This window comes from Pelodiscus sinensis, chromosome 3 (genome assembly GCF_052426305.1).
Source record: "Pelodiscus sinensis isolate ZL-2025 chromosome 3, ASM5242630v1, whole genome shotgun sequence".
NCBI classification, from domain to species: Eukaryota; Metazoa; Chordata; order Testudines; family Trionychidae; genus Pelodiscus; species Pelodiscus sinensis.
Window position 1 is genome coordinate 160,364,232 of NC_143054.1, and position 21,279 is coordinate 160,385,510.

Sequence of the window (21,279 nt, forward strand, 5' to 3'; positions counted from 1 at the left end):
AAGAGGGGAAAGTAGTTACTCATAGGAGTATCTTAAAATCATGGTAAAGAAACAGTAAATGTATGGCCTTGAAAAGCTAGATTCCGATGAATTCAGTATCAGGTTACAACATTCTGGTTTGCAATAGCAGGAAGAAAGAGGGGTCAGTTGTGAAGTTAGGTTTGAGGCAATTGCAAAGTTCAGATCTATTATTCTGGCTCAGGCCCATTACTAACAGAAAACAGTGAAAGCTGAAACTATCCTAAATTATTTGTATGGGCCTGTGTGGGTACAAATCTACACTAACCAAATCCGGAAGGAGAGTAAAATTGGTGTTGAATGTTGGCTTGTCCCTCATTTTCCCCCACGTCAGGCTGTTGTCAGCACACCTGACCATAACCACGTTTCCTCACTGCCATTATAAATCAAGAATAAATCACTGAACCATAGTATTCTAAATGTTTTACCCCATGTCATTTACCCAGTTACATAATTTACTGTAGTATCTTCTGTGAGAGATACACACAATGCTTAGCTCCCACTGTGACAAAGTTGCAAGATAAAGAACACAACAAATGAGTTGAACATTAGAATTATGTAACACATTATTTCAACATAATAATGCTACTTGTGTAACTTGGAATAACACCTTCCATTAGACCTGAGCTCTCATTTACTTTTGTCACACTTACCTTCACAAGTGCAGCCCTGTCTTATTAAGCCAACCATCAGAGATGTGCACTGATTGCATTTTGTAGGAGTATTAAAAGATTTCACTACAAATTGATGGGCCTTAGGCTGTAAAACAAATGAACACAAATGTCTCGTAACATTTTTCACAAAGAACTACGTTTTCACAGACATAACTTACAAAAAAGCACACATGTGGGTTGGAAAGTTCAGCTTAAGTGTATTAAAAATGAGAGCTGTGCACATGATTCCTGGTCTGAAAATTTACTTTGCAGCTTTTATCGGGTCTTAAAATAGCTCTATTTTTATGTATTGCTGCAATCCTCTATAAACTAACTACTGAAACTTGGACCATGTCCCAGCATATGAGTTTGCTGACACTTTTGACAGGAAGGTTGTCAAAGTCAGTAGGTCACTCACTCACTGGATATATTCCACAATACCTCTACATTTAACAAAAATTTGAACTGGCATCTATTTCAATGTCATCTGCCATGCTTTTACTGTATACTTTAATGTCATTATACACTACCGTAAAACTTCCAATAGAAGTCCCCAGCATGATTAGAAACTGCCCAAGACCCTGGGCTAGTATTAGAGACCTGATGTTTATTTGATAGACCTAGAAGTCTATTAAAAAAACTGGTCAGTACTCCTGGCATCTAACAGAGTAAAATACTCATATCGAAGGTAAATGTTTTAATTTCAGAGGTTAGTTTATGATTTTCTGCGACTTGAGACCATTTTCAATATGGCTGAAGACGATTGCATCAACTCTGTGTTTCAGTAAGCTGGTGCAAGTTTACCTCATGTGAGAGACCCAGCGGACCCTCTCCCCTGTTCCTGTCCCTTACATGAGAGACACTCTCCCCATCATGTTACAGGATATGGAGAGGAGGGGGGGAATTCTCTCAATGAAGCAGGGTTTCTCTTCCCCTTACTCTGACCAGGGCATCCCCCTAGGCAGGGATGATCTCTTCTGCTTGGTCAAGTCATCCCCTCCATGGGGAATGCTCCATGTGTGGACAAGTGTCTGTTGCGAGCAGTCACAGGACAGGCCGGTGGCCATCTGTCTCCTCCTCTTTACGGGGTTGGGGGCCAGACCTCTGCACCTCTCTTTGGTAACTGTGAGAGGGGGAGCAGGAACTGTGAGAGGGGGAGCAGGCAAAGTTTGTCTCTATGGTTGGCTGCGCTGTGTGGCTGGGTAGTTCCCAGCCAGCGTAGTGAGCGAGTGGGCAAATGCACAGTATCTGCACAAGTGGAGTCCAGGAAGGTTGGAGAACTGGGATTCATTTTCTCAACCAGACACAGAGTGTGAGCTGACTGCATCATCCTGTGTTGTTTGCAAAAGATTCTGGGGTTCCAGGATCTGCACAGACAAATCCATATCTCCTCTATTCCCATCTTGTTCTTCTATGCTGGGCCTGCATTGGTCAGTGACTTCAGTTTTGTAGCATGAAGGGGCATACCTAAGAATCCCCTGCACAGCTGATCAGTCAGCAACCACCTAGCAGTGGTTAAATGGTAAGGAGCATCCTTCCTGACCAATAGTGAATTTTCTCCACATCTTTATCTCTGTTACTTCCAGCACAAGCTAAAAGCTTCTGTGAAGTGCCAAAACAGATAAAGGGAGAACCTTTCCCTCAATTTTTCCTGGCAAATATTTTCCTCCATTACCTTCTAGCTCCATAATCTCCATTTGTTCTTTTTAAATGCCCAAGTTAGCAATTTTGCTGTGATCAGACATGCAGAGCAAACGATCAACTGCATGTACTCTTGCATTAGGCAGTCAACCCTAACCAGAGTTTGGGGGCCTTAAACTCCTTGCTTTTTTGGAGACTCAACTGAACACAAAACCCCCAAGCAATTCTGACAAGAAAATTCTGATACATTTCCAGAAACCAGTGTTTAGGAATAAATGCATTCCCTTTCTGTATAAACTTTTTGAAGGTGTAACTGTGTACCTTTGGTGCAGAGAGTCCTGATCCAATAAATGCCGGTCTCATGGCTGGTGTGTGAACTGAGCGTGGAGGATGATCTGTAACCTAAACACAACCACCCCACAAAAAAGGAGTGAGACATCAAAGGCACGTTATCAAAAGCTGTTTGACCAGAACAGAAAACCAAAAAACCAAACCAAACCAAAATGCCAACAATCAACTGCAAAGCAACCAAAGTGGGGAACAAACTAATATAAGGGAAAAATGGCAAAAATAAAACTTAAATCTCACAGCAGAAAATTTCAAGAAAATAGTCTGCTCTGTTAATAAAGAAAAGATTTATTTAGATGGTTTAATACTGCATGGTCTATACTGAAAGAATCAGTTTGAATTTTCAACTTTAAATTTTCCTTTAAAAATGTACATTATAATAAGGAGATGCAGGCCACATTGTTATAGGTATTTAGCATTTTGACTTAATATGGTTTTGAAAGCGATTCAGAATGAGTCATTAAACAAAACTACAGTATAATGTAATTTTTAGCACAGACTTTTCAAATATATATCACAACTAAAGATAAGTTACAATTCATTCCATGTGTATTCCCCAGCCCAATCAGTTGTATCCTGAGTAAAAGTTAATTTGCTCTAAAGTGGAAATTCAGGGCAGTGCAGAGAACTCATGTTTAAAGGCTTAAAATGGTGTACATTTCTTATATGAGGCATGTGAGTGAATTTCATCTTCAATAGAAGGACAAACTGTTTGCAGGACTCACAACAGAACAAACTCTTAGTTCATAAGTAAAACATCAAAGCATCAGCACTGAGAGTACCTCAATCGGTTCGATGTCACTAGCTGTGGAAGGAGACCTAGATCTTGAATGGAGGTGAGACTTGATATCTTCATCCCGTGAAGGAGTATTAGACAATGTAAAGTTCTCAACTGAATCAATCTAGCAAAACAAAGCAGGGGAAAACAATCAAAAAATAAATGAATCACTATTAATATTTCACTGTTCTTCTCAAGCTAAAATATGGAAACAGCAGACTTCTTATGAAAGAATAATACAATTACAATGCTAAACATTTTTGTAAGGGATATACAAAAACTAAAAGAATTAAATTTCCTTGCACGCAAATATTTGTAGACTTCAGCTGGACTATTAAAGCTAAACATATTGCTAACATTTGTAGGTTCAGGTCCTTAATGAGTATTTGATGAGGCTGACTATGCAGCACTTTCAAAGGTCAAATTAGGATATTTTCAAACACCGATATTGTGGGTCCTAGTCCTGTAATGTGGTTTGCTCATATGGACCCTATATATTTGAAATCCCATTAACAGCAGTGCGATACTGCATAGATATGGGGAATCTGAGGGCAGGACTAAGGTTCTAAATGGAAAGAAGAACTGAAAGTTTAAAATTAGAAAATCAGCTGAAAGAGAAAAATTGAATTTTTCTAAAGACAACACAATCAATCAGTTTGCTCCTGCAAATGCTACTAAATTATATGAAAATAAAATCTCTTGCCAAGTAATTTACTATAAAATTGCTAAATACTCATAAAAACATAAGAATGGCCATACTGGGTCAGAACAAAGGTCCATCTAGCAAAGTATCCTGTCTGCTGACAGTGGCCAATACCAGATACCCCAGAGGGAATGAACAGAACAGGGAATCATCAAGTGATGCACCCCCTGTGACCCATTCCAGCTTCTGACAAACAGAAGCCAGGGACACTATCCCTGCCCATCCTGGCTAATAGCCATTGATGGATCTATCCTCTGTGAATTTATCTAGTTCTTTTTTGAACCCTGTTAAAGTCCTGGCCTTCACAACATCCTGTGACAAGTAGTTCCACAGGTTGACTATGCGTTGCATGAAGAAGTACTTCCTTTTGTTTCTTTTAACCTGCTACCTATTCATTTCATTTGGTGACCCCAAGTTCTTATGTTATGGGAACAAGTAAATAATTTTTCCTTATGCACTTTCATCATACAAGTCATGATTTTATAGACCTCTATCTTAACCCTCTCCCCCCTTAGTCTCCTCTTTTCTAAGCTGAAAAGTCCCAGTCTATTGCATCTCTTCTCATATGGCATACATTCCAAATCCCTAATAATTTTTGTTGCCCTTTTTTGAACTTTTTCTTACTCACAGTGAGGGGTAAAAGACAGAGCAAATGATAAGTTTCCTTTGCCATTGTTTCTATAGAAATGGCAATTTTATGAGGACATAGGTGTATATCCTTTGAACTGCAGGAAAGTAAAGCCATCCTAAGTAGAGATACAGCTAGTGAAAAGGGCCTTGATAATGTATGAGATTACTGATTCTCAATTCTAACTAAGGTAGGAATGTAAGCAACTAGTTGACTACCCAATAAGCATGTGCTTATTGGGTTGTCAAGTAGTGACTCAACTAGTCGCTTCCCCCTAACCCCCGCTGCCTCTATCACAGAGAGACAGCAAGCGGGGGGGCAGAGGGCGGAGAGGAGGTTAGGGGCCAGGAGCTAACTTCTTCAGTTTGCCCCCATATCAACTAATTGAGTAGTTGATGGAAATTCCATCGACAACTTGATTAGCTGATTAAACACAATTTAACATCCCTAAACTGAGCTTCCTATATTTTCTAAGTACAGTAGACTTCCGATAATCCAGCACCTGTGGGACCTAGGTGGTGCCGGATTATTGGATATGCCGGAGTACCAGGAGGTACTATAAGGGGGCATACTCCCAACCCAATCCCCCTGCCCATCTTATGCTTGGGTCCCGGAGCCGCTGGTACAGCTGTGCATTTCCCTCCAGGCGCTGGGGTACATGCGCTGAGCAGCCGGCTTTTCAATGAGCTGGCTGGGATGCCATGAGCAACCTAACCCCCTCCTCTCCCCTTCCCTTTCCCAGAGCCAAACACCTCCCCTCTCTGCTGTCACCCAATCCCCTTTCTCCCCCCGCCTTATGTCCGGGTCCTGAAGCAGCTGCCTGTGCTCAGTGGCCAGCTGCTAGCACGTGCAAGCTGGATGCTGTGTGCGTTGGGGACCATGAGCTGAATGGTGTGGGCCGTGAGCACGTATTGCGGCTCACAGTGGCCCAGCTGTGAGAACGGCTGACCTGAGCAGTTCCAGGTTCCAGTTGATGCCAGACTATCAGGAGTGCCAGACAAGTGGATGCCGGACTATTGGAGTGTTACTGTACATGATTCTACACAGAGAAAAGACTTCATCTCTCTATTGTATAGCACTGGACCTTAACCAATTTACTGGAAAATCTAGAACAGAAGCAAGTTCTCAGTGAAAAATAAAGGTTCCTTACCTCAAACCAGAGTTGTTCAAGATGGCACTGCATATTCATACTATGCCACTTATGGTCCTTGCAGTAGAACCATCTTCTAGCAATGTACGTTAGGGTGCTCTTGTACTACATCTAGGGTGAGCCTATGTCACTGAGTGCCCTCCCCAACTCGCTTGCTTGCTTCCATTGCAAAGCCAGAGGCTCAGAAAACAAAGACTCTGATAAGGAGGAAAGGGAGGTGGCAAGTGTGAATATGCAGAGCCATGTCAAAGAACTCTGATTACTAATAAGTAACCTTCATTTCTTCTTCAAGTGCCTCTGCATAGTCTCACTTCTGGGATATGTTAATAAGCAGTGCTGAAAGAAACCTGGAGGAAGGAACCAAGGTCTACTTGAATGGAGATAAGCACAATCCTGTAAATCCTATTCTTCTCCTAGAAATCTAGGTTGCAGCTTTGCAGATTTCAATAACTGGCACCTGCCTAAGAGAGGTGAAGAACCTAGCTACAGCTTTATTGAAATGCGCTTGATTTGCAGTAGATTACAAGGACTTCTGCTTTTGTTTAATCCACAGAGAAATAGTCTGGTAAGAAACCATATGTCTCACGTTGCTTTTGGCATAAATCACAATCAATCTGAAAGATTTATGAAAACTTTTAGTCCTCTACCGGTAATAGGCGAGGGCCCTTCTGATATCCAAAGTATGTTTGACACGTTCTACTTTATTACAGTGCAGCTTAGGGGAAAAAACGGGCATTGTCTGACTGATAAGAAAACCAAACACCGCTACATTTAAAAATCTAGAATCTGATTTGAGAACCACCTTGTCTTTAGGGAAACAACTGAAGTATGCATCAGCCACAAGGGCATTCAATTCACATACTCTCCTGATCATTATAGCTATAACAAAAACTGTTCTCATTAGATAAGTGGTACAAAGAGCACTCAGCTAGGAGCCTGAAAGGCACTTTCACTAACATGGACAACATCCAATTAAGATCCCAAGAAGAAACAGGACCGCTAGCAGGGGGATTCACATTTGATAATCCTCTCATAAATCTTTTAACTGAACCATCAACTAGAGCAATCTGCATCAGGGTAAGCCACTGGTGGGCCGTCAAACAGGTTGTTGACTTTGTGTCTGCAGGTACGGCCACTCGGAGCATCTATTGGCTCTGGTTCACAGTTCCTGTCTAATGGGAACTGCAGGAAGCATCGCAGGCTAGAGGGACTTGCTGGCTGCTGCTTCCTGCAGTTCCTGTTGGGTCGGAATGGCAAACTGTGGGCAATGGGAGCTGTGGGCGGCCATACCTGAGGATGAAAAGTAAACATCCTGTTTGGGCAGTCCACGGTCTGCTACGGTTGCCAGGTGTCCAGTATTCAACCGGACAGTCTGGTTTTGCGCCCCCATCCATTAAAAAAATTCAAAAAATACTGGATATGTGCAATATCCGGTATTTCCTGGTTTTCTGGCTGGGCGCCTGATGGAAGCCTGGCAAAGGTGTGTGGGGGGGCAGGGGGTGGTGGCTGGGAGGTGGGGCGTGATCATTGCTGGGAGCCTCTGGTTGCGTCTGACATAGGAGTGACACCTTGGGGGGGAGGAGAAGCCCTGTCCGTACTCTTGAGCGCTGTTCAAGCGCGTTATGGAGCCATAGCCGGACACCCTTGTGCTTCACCAGGACCGTGCATGGGACAGGCAGCGCCCTGGGATCTGCATATGCCCGGGTCAGTCCCGCTCCCCGCTGGCTGATTCTCCCTCCCCCCCCCAGTCAGCCCCGCTCCCCCCGACCAGTCCTGCTTCCTGCCAGCTGGTTCTCCTCCTCTTGATCTCCTCCAGACAGCCCCGCTCCTCTGACCCTCCTCCGTCTGATCTCTCCCGTCCAGCTCTGCTGCCCCATCCCCCTCTCCTCCTGGCCAGCTTCGCTCCCCTCCCGGCCTGTCCCTCCCTCCCCCTCCCCAATCAAGTGTCTCCGGTATTTTTTCTGAAGCTACCTGGTAAGCTACATTCTGCCTACCAGTGAACTAGGGTGTGATAAGTGGAAATAGCTGCCAAATGAACTATTTATAATTAGTTAGATAAATCCTGATTCTTTAAGTGCACTATGGTAGAACACAAAGCCAACATAGAGGAGTCAGAATTTTCATCCACTATAATCTGGACCACTATAGATGGTAACAGTTTCTTGTAGATTTTTTTCTAGAGTTAACCATGATGTCCTGTACAGATGGAGAATATGAGTGCTCAAGAGCAGACTGAGTCAAAGTCAGATAGCTCATACTATCTGTTGAAGAGACTGTGGATCTGGATGAAAGATCCTGTGTCATTCTGGGATAGCAATGAAAGAATGAAGAAGCATGAAAACTCCGCCACACAGTTGAAGGAGATCAGTAAACAACTGCTTACATGGCCCACCTCGGCCAATCAGTATCATCCTTGCCTTGTCCTGATATACCATCCTTACTATCTTCTGGATCAGTGTGGGAGGAGGAGAAGTGGACAATAAAACTTTCCCAGTGTAGAAGGAAGACATCTGACAAAAACTGACTGTCTCAACCTGCTCCAGAACAGAAAAGGTGACATTTGTTGTTGTCTGGTTGCAAAAAGATCTGTGTCTGGTCAACCAAGCCTGGAAAATAGTTTCAACCAACTAATCCTTTAGGGAGACCACTTGTGCACTGGAGAGTAGTCTCAGCTGAGACGGTTCACAAGTACACTGTTTTCTCCTGCTGGAGGCAGAGCCACAGAATAAATGTTGAGACAAAAAGACAAATTCCATGGACTTATCTTTGTACACAGAAAAGCAGAATGTGCACTCCCCTGCTTGTGTTAATGTAATTCTTTGCTGATGTTTTGCCTCTAACCACTTACACAATCCTCCCCTGCAAGTGATGGAGGATCTGAATGCCAGATGAACAGCTCTTAATTCCAACACACTGATGTAAAAGGTTTTTTTCCTGAACAGACCAGTGGCCTTCAAATGTCAGATGTGAGAGACAACTGTTTCTTGGTCTCTCTTCTGGAGAGTTATTCAACCATATGATCCTTGGTCTGGCCCCTTGAAACTTCAGAGATTTTAAATAAGAGGGCTTCAGGAATTGGATCTATCCCAGTCGGGGTGTGACTTCAGTCCTTTATTGAGTGACTGGCTTTTTAACTCTGGAAAACGAAGTTACTCACCCCAGTTGCAGTAACTGTCGTTCTTTGAGATGGTCCCCATGGGTGCTCCACTGAATGTGCTGGGCTTGCCCTGGCGCCACAGAAACAGAGATCATTTGCTGTAGCAGTACCCGGCAGGACCGCGCATGCACAGTGGCGTCTTGCAGCATGTGCGGTCTGGCTCCCGCTAGTTCCTCGAGTCCGCCTCAGAATCTAGAAGATATAATAAACAAGAAACAGACTCCAAAACGGGAAGGAGGGCGGGTAGTGGAGCACCCACAGGGACCATGTAGAAGAATGACAGTTACTGCACCTGGGGTGAGTAACTTCACTTTCTTCTTTGAGGAGTCCCTATGGGTGCTCCACTGAAGGTGACTGAACAGCAGTGCCTCAACAGCAGGAGGGAGGGAAAAATTATCGGAGTCCTCATTTGTCTGCTGAAGAGAGCACCGCTGATGCCACCATGGCATCTGAGAGCCTGCCTTGATGTATAGAGTAATGTTTAACGAAAGTGACATGGGAGGACCAGTTTCCGGCTCTACATATGTCCTTTAAAGAGACACCTTTAAGGAAGGCCATAGAAGCTGCCATTGCCCTCGCAGAATGGGCTCAGGGCTGTGTCGGGAGAGGAATGTGTCTTGAGGCATATGCTTCGGTTATACAACTGATAATGAGCTTGGAGATACGCTGGGACGATAACGGTAGTCCTTTTGATTTGTGAGCTAGGGAAACTATCAAATTGCCTGTTCTCCTAAACTGCTTGGACGGTCTATATAGAACACTAGGGCTCTCCTAACGTCGAGAGTATGCAGGACTGCCTCCCATGGAGAACTATGTGGCTTCGGATGAAAGGAAGGGAGGACGATTGGTTCATTTATGTGGAAACTGGATGATACTTTGGATATGAACTTAGGGTGGAGACGCAGTATTACGCTGTCCTTGCTAAATATCGTATACGGCGGGATTGCCATGAGAGCCGAAGTAATTGCAAGGAGAAAAACTACGTTAATAAGCAAAGTGGCACCGTAGCCAGTGGTTCAAACGGTGGAGTGATCAGTGCTTCGAGCACGACGTCTGCGTTCCGGGGGGGAGCGGGGCGTAGAAGAGTGGGCTCCCAAGGAGGGCTTAAGTTCATCAGGAACTTGAAGAATCGGGTGTACAAATAGAGACGTGCCCCCAATAGGTTGCCTGAAGACTGAGATGGCTACCAGATTAATTCTAAGCGATGACTGTGCCAATCCTGTTTGTTTTAGGCGGAGTAAATAGTCGAGGATGACAGGAATCGGGGTCAATTCCAGACATTCATCATGAGTTGTGCACCAAGATACGAAACGACATCATTTTGATAGGTAAGTAGTTCCTAGTCGTTTGTTGTCTACTATGAACGAGGATATCTTTAACTTGTGAGGAGCAGAGGTCTTCCATGGGGTTCAGCCAATTGAGGAGCCATGCGGTCAGGTTCAGCGTATGGAGCTGAGGACGTTGTAGCAACCCCTTGTTCTGACTGAGAAGATTTGGGAAGGCTGGGAGGGGGAATGGTGGCAGAGGCGACATGTGTTGAAGGAAGGGAAACCAATGTTGATGTGCCCATGCTGGAACTATGAAGGTGATTTGGGTCTTGTCCTATTTCGCCTTCTGTATGACTCTGGGAATTAGACAGGTTGGTGGAAAAGCATATAGGAGAGGACTGGTCCAGCTGATCAAGAAGGCATCGCCGAGGGAGGCCAGACCCATACCTGCTCTGGAACAATACTTTCTGCATTTCTTGTTGTAGTGAGTTGCGAACAGATCTATTGCGGGAGTACCCCAGCAGTGAAAGAGGAGGTAGAGGACTCCGTCATGAAGTTCCAACTCGTGTTCCTGGGCAAAATGTCTGCTGAAGAAATCTGCTGTCGCATTTGTAGCTCCAGGTAAGATGCCGAAGGTGTTATTGCGTGGCGAATGCACCACTTCCAGAACTGGACTGCCCCTCTGCATAGGGAATGTGATCGAGCCCCTCCCTGATGGTTCACGTAGTACATAGCAGCTACTTTGTCTGTGAGAATCCTCACCATAGTGCCATGGATCTGATCTTGAAAGTGTTTGCAGGCATTGTGTATTACCCGGAACTCGAGAAGATTTATATGGAGACGTGCCTCTGAAGGTGACCATTGGCCTTGTACTGACATTGTGCCCATCTGTGCGCCCCATCCTAGAAGGGAAGCGTAGGTAGTTATGTGGTACGACGGTTGCTGTTGTTGAAAAGGTATACTGGTAAGGAGATTTCTGGGGTTCATCCACCATATGAGTGATGTGAGAATGGACTGTGGAGGAGTCACTGTTCTGTGCAATTCGTGCTTGGTATGGTTGTACACTTGGGCGAGCCAGTGTTGAAGGCTGCGAAAGTGGAGCCTGGTGTGACGTACCACGTAAGCGGTGGCGGCCACATGACCTATAAGGCGGAGGCATGTGATAATCTGCAGCGCTAGGGCAAGCCCAGCATCTTCAGTGGAGCACCCACAGGGACTCCTCAAAGAAGAATGGAGGGTTACTTGGAACCACAGGGTCTGACCTTCAGGGCTTACTCCAAGAGAAGGAGCTGCAGGGAGTCTCTTTATCCTGATGAGCCTTAGGAGACGAGGTCATCAGATCAAACAACCAGAATGTGAACATCCTTGTCCAAAGCACCTGAGGCATCATAGGTGGTTGTCAGCTGCTTGGAAGACAGGCAGGTAGGGCACCTTTTAAAACCTTTAAAACCTTTTTTCTGCTTCTTCAGTTCTGAAACTTTCAGTTCGGAACTGAAAAAAAAAATCACTAACAGTTTAAACAAATAGCTAAGACTATCTACCTAAAAAGAAAGCAGCTCTGGCTCTAAAGAAACCAAAGAGATTCATATCTTCATATGGCATCCAGTTGGAAGGTTCTAAAGTGATGAGGGTGTTCTATGCCCCCATTCAGCCTTTCTCTCAGGGGAGTGTGATGCCGAGGAGATGACAAGCATGGGAGCATTCTAGCTGACAGTGCTAGAAAATGGTTCTCTCTCAACATACCACAAGGTTGTGCAGTACCCTTCCATGAGAATATGCAAAGCCACCCAAAAAATAAGATGTCTCCACAGAGTTGAACTTTCTTGTATAAATATATTTTTAAGCTGCAGGCAGGCTAAGTAGCTGCTTCTCTCTCTCTGTTAGCAATCAGATGACTATAAATAAATGGGGAGACCAAAGATGTTTGCAATAGGATAGATAAGGGGTTTACAAACTACACTTCACTGTCTCTCCCTTAGGGTTGCCACATGATTTAACCAAAAATACCCCTCCTCCCCCCAAAAAAAACCACCAAGGAAAAAATTCTGTTGAGGAAAAAAAAAGGGGAGGGGAGACCAAAGTTGTTGAGAGAAAAAAAAAAAAGGACCCCGAGAGTTATTAAGCAAAAAAAAAACAAACAAAAAAAAAACCTGCCAGCTGCCTGCCTGCTCCGGGCCAGACAGCTCCTCTGCAAAACCAGGTAAGCACCCTGTATTTTTGCCTCTTGGCCGGGAAAAAAAACCAGAAAATACCGGACATTTTAGGTGTCTGGTATTTTCTAAAATTTTTTTACTGGACAGGAGGTGAAAATACCAGACTGTCCAGGTCAATGCTGGACACCTGGCAACCCTACTCCCCCTTCTGATAACAAATATTACTACTTGACCCCAGGAGGGCCCGGGAGAAGGCAAGGGAGAACCAAACCAAAGTCCTCAGGCTTTAGCCCCAAGAAGGGGCCTGTAACCTGACCCCCTGCCACTGAGGGCTTCAGCCCCGGGTGGCAGGGCTCAGGCTTGAGCTTTGGCCCTAGGCCTCAAAGTCTAACACCAGCCCTGGTAACTCCATTAAAAATTGGCTCCTGACCCACAGTTTGAGAACCACTGGGGTAGATTGTAGAGGACAGTCTTTTCTACATAATCAGCTGTGAATGGCCACCCTGGTAATCCAAAAACTAACTGCCCAGAAGCAATATGAAAACTATAAACACCCCAGTGAAAGCTTTTATCCATTGTTACTGATGGAGTATCACAAACTACATAACCCTTCAGGATACATGTTCTATTTCCAAGCTGCTTTCTTGAACATGCATAAATGGTCCTTTCCATCTAAAAATATAATCACAACAAGGAACAGGTGTAATCTGAAATTTTTGTTTCAAATAGCATGAGGGAGTGCTCTGGTTTATAATTTTTACAAAGGCTTCAAACTGTTTTAGATAACAGGTGGTAGAGAATGTTCATCATCTTAAAAAACTCCGTATTGATAAAGGTGTCTACCAGTAATGATGCATGCATTCTCTTTCCATACAGAAAAGTAAAAATGCCTACTTACCAATATTTGCTACAAGGAGAAAATATATTTTAAGCATTGTGGCAATAATAAGCAGTAAGCAAACTTTTTGTGCTCAGATTTACCAGGTGCAAATTATCATTCCAAATCTTTACTAATATCAGAAACTAATGATGCCTTTAAGCAATGATATCCCCAGTCATATGTACAACAGTGCTATAGGAATTTTAAATTTTGCAAAATCCAAATGTAAAATTGCTTGGGTCTCACTCAAACTTTACAAACAGAACAACCTCCTCCCCAACAATTAATTGTAGGATAAATTTCAATAGCAAGAGACAGAAATACCATCCTTTTCAAGTTAAATTTGGCGATCTAGTCTGGAGTTTTATAAATATTTTAAAATGTACAGAAAAGAATATCTGCTGGAGAGATAAGGTTATCTTACAACCTAACATTTACATACAGAAGAACATCTTCAAGGTGCATCCTTAAAAGATAAACCATTTGCCATCAACATAGTGGAAGCTATGAAACTTTTATTGAAAGATCTACAAAATGTTGTACTTAGAAAGTCATTTATGGCATTATAAGAAACATTTACTGAAATTGAAAAAATAACTTACGGCCTGATCCAGCACTCTGGAAAGTCAGTGGAAGTTTTGCTGTTAACTGTAGAAGCGGGGCCTACTTTGTAGGATGTTGCAATTTTTCCAAAGTTTAGTTCCAAACAAAATGGATTTAGGACTTGCCTGTATGATGCAGCAATGTACACAATAAAAGTGTGAATTTTAAAGCATCCCCACATATTACATACTAACTGGCCTGCATACAATCTGCCGGTGAACACTAAAAATTCTCTCCTGTGCTAAAACACTAAGTTAACACACACTAAGGAATTTTTAGTGAATACCAAAAGTGCTTACGTGGGCCAGTTACTATGAAATAAAATTCACACCCGCATAGTGTATATTGCCACATAATGTACACAAAGCTCTTAGTAATGTCTTTCTAGGCCATAATCTGGTTGAATGAAAATTCTTCAAATTAGCCTCAAAGCACCATTAACTAACGTCCAGATTATCTAAAGCATGATCATCATCCAACTGTATAGCCCTTAATCATGCAAGCAGTCTTGTGGACTACTACAGGATTACACGTTTAACGGTTGTAGGACTAAGCCCAATTCTGCAAAGTATTTAAATATATTACTAAAGTCCATCCACTTAAAGTACATGCTGAATTGAGATGGGACTTCTGAATCAGAGCCATAATGTTTAAATACTGGATATTGTACACTGTAAACTGGGTTGGGAAAAATATAATAATCTGTGTTTTGAACTGCAGTGAACATATTATTATTATTATTAGAGAGAAAAATAATTAGCTGAATAATTTAATATTAATATAGGTGCGGTTTCCAATACTCTATGCCTTATATAATCACCAACTGTTGAGCATCCAGGATAGACATATTACTCCTCGTTGGGTAATGTACCTACTTCAAGCATTCTGACAACACTTTGATGGATATAATCACATTATTTATATAGATTTTCAGAAACGTTTATCAATCCATCAATGCCTCTAAGGCTGAAGATATTTACATCATATATTATCACACACACGAGTTTCTGCTTCTATTGGCTACTACAAAGTACTTGAATTACCCGCTTAAAATTCTACCTTTTTAAAGAAAACATATCTGGATCACGACAGTTCCTAAATATGCTTCTTGAGTGCCAAACGTCTGCTTTTTATGGGAAATTCCTGTAAAATATCTCGCAAGCACTTTCAGAATAGAATGGAAGCAAAGATACTCTGCTTTGAGTTCTGCTTATCCTTGCTCTCTAAGCAGTGTGCTGCTATCTAAGCCATTTTCACAATGAGCTTTAATGACTTTCCCTTTTATGTAAAAAAAAAAGAATAAAACCCAAAGCACCGTCTTTAGTTACTATGGCATTCTGGTCACAGAAATATTACCAGCATTCCTAAAGCTTTGAACTCACAGCTTTAAAACAACAAAGAGCACAGCAGCGGCAGCAGCAGCAGCAGCAATAGCAGCACAAAGCATGCATAAGATAGATACACAAGCCATAAATAGTCAACATAGGACAGTCTACATTAAACAAAGGCATGTACACCACAGGCAAAAATAAAGGGCCACACAAAGTATGACAGCATCTTACACGTCTGCCTTTGTTAGCTGGAATACAGGAAGGAGAGTGCTTCAACAAAGAAAGGAGGAAAATGTGTTACAAAACTTAACTCAAGGGCACACACACAAACTCAAAATTTGTCCCTATGTTAACAGGGAAACTGTATACATATACAAATATATTTTAAAATAAGCATTCCTAAGACAAATATTTTGTACATATTTTGGAGATGTTACTCATATGGGAGAACAACACGAGGAAAAAACATGAAAAAACATAGGTAAGAAACAGTTGTTTCAAATCCTAAAACTTTACATCAGACAACGTTTTACAGTGTACACTACATTAGGCCACACATGTAGGACTTCCACAATAAATACCTTTCTCTTCAGTAAAAGATGGATAATTTCTTCTCTTGAAGGCTCAATGTGTTCAGTTTAAAATATCACTAAGCACTACAATTCTTCCAAACCTAAGGAACCTGATAAAATTTGCAGATGACACAAAGTTGGGAGCTATTGCCAATTCAGAAAAGGATCGGGATATCATACAGGATAATCTTGTAAATTGGAGTGATAGCAATAGGATGATATTTAATAGTGAGAAGTGTAAGGTTATGCATTTAGGGATTAACAACAAGAATTTTAGTTATAAGCTGGGGACACATCAGTTGGAAGTAACGGAGGAGGAGAAGGACCTTGGAGTCCTGGTTGATTATAGGATGACAATGAGCCGCCATTGTGACATGGTTGTGAAAAAGGCTAATACGGTCTTGGGATGTATTAGGCGAGGTATTTCCAGTAGAGATAAGGAGGTGTTAGTGCCATTATACAAGGCATTGGTGAGACCCCATTTGGAATACTGTGTGCAGTTCTGGTCTCCCATGTTTAAGAAGGATGAATTCAAACTGGAACAGGTACAAGGGCCACTAGGATGATCCGAGGAATGGAAAACCTGTCTTATGAAAGGAGACTTAAGGAGCTTGGCTTGTTTACCTTAACCAAAAGAAGGCTGAGGGGGGGGGGGGACATGATTGCACTCTTTAAATATATTAGAGGGAGGGAGAGGAATTATTTAAGCTTAATACCAACATGGACACAAGAACAAATGGATATAAGCTGGCTAGTAGGAAGTTTAGACTTGAGATTAGACGAAGGTTTCTAACCATTAGGAGAGTGAAGTTCTGGAACGGCCTTCCAAGGGAAGTAGTGGGGGCAAAAGATCTATCTGGTTTCAAGATTAAACTAGATGGGTTTATGAAGGGGATGGTTTGATGAGATAACATGATCTTGGTAACTAATTGACCATTCATTATCAGTGGAAAATAGGTCAATGGAGGGATGATAGGAGTTACTATAGAGAACTTTCTGGGTGTCTGGCTGGTGAGTCTTGCCCACATGCTCAGGGTTTAGCTGATCGCCATATTTGGGGTCGGGAAGGAATTTTCCTCCAGGGTAGATTGGCAGAGACACCTGTAGGTTTTTCGCCTTCCTCTGTAGCATGGGGTACAGATCACAGCTGAAGGATCTCTGCATCTTGGGGTCTTCAAAGTATTTGAAGGCTTCAATATCGGAGATATAGGTGAGAGAATTATTCTAGGAGGGGTGGGTGAGATTCTGTGGCCTGTACTGTGCAGGGGGTCAGACTAGATGATCATAATGGTCCCTTCTGACCTTAAAGTCTATGAGTCTATAATTTACAATACATGGGTGCAACCAGGATTTACCCTTCAGAATGTGGCAAAGAGCAATCAAGGAATTAACTAGGAAAGTTGTGGATCTGGTTCGTACATTGGAGGCTTATCAAGGCCAGATTCAATGTTCTATGTATGGTTGTCCAGCTGAAGCCAAAGGGTGTTTTGGGCAAGGACCGATAACAGGATAGGACCTAAATCAAACACTAGCTTGTCAGTCAGTCAGGAGGCAGTGACATTTCATTTACAATTATTTAAAAACAACACTTCCCCTCCCTCCCCCTGTTGCAATAAGCAGGGCAAATGCTTGCCAGGGTCACAGTAGGCTCCACTAAAAATGATCACTATCATTACCCTTAAAATACAGCCCAAGTTGCTATTTAATATGGGGAGGGGAGGCACAGTGAATCAGCAGCACAGTGAGATGGCTTTTTTTCCCCTGAAGCATCTGCAGGCACTAGTGACAGGCAGCTGGAGCCCAGGCATCTATTTTTATTTTTCTCTGATAGAAATAGGAAAATTATAGTGTTCCTGGTTGATATAATTAGAATAAACTACAATCATTCACAGTTTGCTCTAAACATTTAAATTATTTGGATGGCAGAGATGCAAGCCAAAGCTCTGCCTTTGTATATAAATAGATAATTTGTCAAGCATGTTTTTAGCGAGTCAAATTCTGAAGTGATTCACACCCATGAAATTACATGCCCTTCTGTGGGCTTGCAAAGGGTATAAAATGAGGGTAAAGTTTAGCATAATGTCTTGGTCTCTAAACTATTACCAGTATAAGGGGAGCATACAGTTGCTGCATGCCGGGAGAAGATGATAAAGGCAGTTAGAAATGTCTACTCAAGAGAACAAACACCCCATGTCCAAAGTGATATTGCAGTAACTGCAATATCCTGAGAAACTCTAGCTAGCAGCTTTGATTGGGTAGGGGAAAGTGGCAGGTGAAAGGCCTTTGGTTTTTAGAATTCACACTCCTCCTTGGTTTGCCAGAGTCTAGATTTGATTCCCTTCAAGTCTTGCTACAAAAACCTCTCACTGTTCTTCCAAGCTACTGTTGTCAGTCAGGGGAACAAAATGGGAGAAGGAGGATATGTCTGATTACAGTGGTATTTTTTAAGACTCCTATTTTACTTTTTACAATTCTGATTGCTATACTGAAATAAAACTTGTTTAATAGGCCTGGAGCATGAAACCAAGCTAACTATGAATGAATATATATTCTGCCTGTTTAATCTAAGGGTGTGAGGGTGAAAAACCCATTACACTCTACATACACCACGGACTACAGCCAGAGATTATGCCACACTCTTGTAAAAAAACAAACAAACAAAAAAACCCCACAAAAACTTCAGGAATCTCCTTATCAGCATTCTGTACAACAAACAGAAAAAAAAATCAAGGAGGAGCTCTCAACATTAGAAACTATCATAAAAAAACCATCCACACACACTTAATCTTTTCCAGGCTTTACTACAATTCAGCAAACCACCTTCAAGGACCACTTCAATGTCCTTTCAGAAGAAAAAGGACAACAAACTATCCAAACTGCTATATGCCTCAGGATCTCTCATTCCAGATACTTTCAACTCACCCAGTAACAATGTCAACCTAACCACTCTATCAGCCCAGCAGAGGAATCTGTCCTGTCTAGAGGACTCTCCTTCTGCCCCACTACCTCTATGAATAGGATTCAGTTCTATGGAGATCTGGAATCCTATTTTTGTCACCTCCGCCTGAAAGAATATTTCCAACACACCGATGTACAACACGCTGACCTTGCTGCTCTCCCCAGCCAATCCCACAAGAGGAAGGTTTCTATGTGGACCCCTACTAATAGTCGTAACGAGAGCTTTGATTTCTAGATCGACTGCTTCCGCAAACGTGCTTGAGCTGACATTGTCAGCAAACAACAACATATAGCGTGAGTCATGCTATACACAGCCTCAAAAACAATTCTAACTTCATAATCAAAGAGGCTGACAAAGGGGGCGCTATAATTATCATGAACAGAACAGATTATGAACAGGAGGCACCCGGACAATTGACCAACACCAGATTCTACAAGCCTCTCTCTTGTGATCCCACTAAAGAATACCAAAATAACCCGAAACAACTGCTCATGAAGCTCCCTGATGCTTCTCAGGAACAAATTTACACTAACATCCCCCCAATCCCCGACTAGGAGCTTTCTATCTGCTACACGAGATACACAAACCTTGAAATCCCGGATGACCCATCGTCTCAAGTATTGGCACACTTACAACAGGATTATCTGGCTATATCGACTCCCTCCTCAGACCCTATGCTACCAGCACTGCTAGCTACCTCCGTGACACCAGTGACTTCCTGAGGAAACTTCAAAACATCAGTAACCTACCTGAAAATATCATCCTGGCCACTGTGGACACAGAATCCCTTTACACCAACATTTCACATAAAGACTACAGGCCATTGGAAACACCATCCCCAATGAGAGCAATTAACACCTGATTACAGAGCTCTGCAACTTTGTACTCACCCACAACTACTTCTGATTCAGAGACAATTTGTGTTTTCAAGTCAGCGGCACAGCCATTGGCACCTGCATGGTACCTCAATGTACCAACATTTTTATGGCTGACTTTTAAAAACCTTTCCTCAGCTCTCACCCCCTAAAATCCTTACTCTGCTTACACTACATCGATGACATCATCATACAGACTCACAGGAAAGAGACTCAATGAATTTCACAAGGATTTCAACAACTTCCACCCCACCATCAACCTCAGCCTTGACCAGTTCACACGGGAAATCCACTTTCTTGATACTACAGTACAATTAAATGATGGACAAATGTCCATCACCCTATACCAGAAACCTACCGACCGCTACACTTACCTTCATGCCTCCAGCTTCCATCCCAGACACATTTCTCAATCTATTGTATACAGCCAAGCCCTAAGATACAACCGGATTTGCTCCAATCCCACAGAGACAAACACTTACAGGATCTATACAGAGCATTCCTAAAACTGAAATACCCACCTGAAGAAGTGCAAAAACTGATCAACAGAGCCAAAAAAGTACCCAGACATAAACTACTTCAAGACAGACCCAAAAAAGAACACAACAGAATTCTACTTCTCATTACCTACAGTCCACAACTTATACCCCTCCAATGCATTATCCACAATCTACAACCTATCTTGGAAAGTGATCCCACACTCTCAGAGGCCTTGGGGGAAAGACCTATTCTCGCTTACAGACAACCCCCCCAACCTGAAACAAATTATTTCTGATAACCATGCTACACAGCTACATCATAAGCATCCAGGAACCCAGCCCTGCAATCAATCCCTGCCAACTCTGCCCTCATATCTATACAAGTGAATTCATCACTGTAGCCGACCACATAAGCCACTAAATCAGAGGCTCATTCAACGGCACATCCAGTAATGTGATCTATGCCATCAAATGCCAGCAATGCCCCACTGCAATATATATTGGACAAACTGGACAGTCCCTATGGAAAAGAATCAATAACACAAATCAGATAGCCGTAAAGGGAACATACAGAAACCTGGTGGTGAACACGTTAATCTGCCTGTCCACTCATTAAGAGATCTCCAAGTTGCTGTTTTGTTACAGACCAATTCCACAAGCCAAATACACAGGGAAGAGTTGGAACTACAATTCATTCACAAGTTTAATTCTCATGCCCCACCGTTTGAATTGAGATGGCTTGGACATTATCAACCAACCAATCAATGAAGGTGCCAATGGTTCTTTGTCTGCGTAGATTCTGGTGTTAGTACCCTTCCTCTTTAAATGCTAACTAATGGTCCTTATCTGATGCCTTTACTATCCAGTCTTTAAGTATTTATAATACTATCAGTTTTGCTTGTTACATACCAGCTTGGTTTTTCCTTTGATATTTATATACCCACTGCCTTTTTTTGTCCTGCCTCCCATTCCCCCTCCCCCTTCTCACCTATTTAATCTCGGTTCTGGACATCCACCACTCTAGTCATCTGAAGTGGGTTGTGCCCAAGAAAGCTCATGATACCATCTAAATGTTTATCAGAT

The 21,279-nt window shown here is 42.6% G+C and overlaps 1 protein-coding gene across 6 annotated transcripts in view; it reads right to left on the reverse strand.

Annotated features, from left to right (window-relative positions):
• The window catches only part of CDC42BPA (CDC42 binding protein kinase alpha), a 333,045-nt gene that overhangs the window by 44,355 nt on the left and 267,411 nt on the right, over positions 1 to 21,279 (reverse strand). For 5 of the 6 annotated variants that reach the window (XM_075925322.2, XM_014570971.3, XM_075925320.2 and 2 more), the window contains exons 23-26: positions 15,543 to 15,581; positions 3,443 to 3,562; positions 2,634 to 2,714; positions 672 to 777 (exon numbers count right to left, since the gene is read on the reverse strand). In XM_075925322.2, coding sequence (XP_075781437.2) covers positions 672 to 777; positions 2,634 to 2,714; positions 3,443 to 3,562; positions 15,543 to 15,581 — 346 coding nt within the window. The remainder of the gene's footprint in view (positions 1 to 671; positions 778 to 2,633; positions 2,715 to 3,442; positions 3,563 to 15,542; positions 15,582 to 21,279) is intronic. The other variant, XM_006118059.4, reaches the window with a different exon arrangement.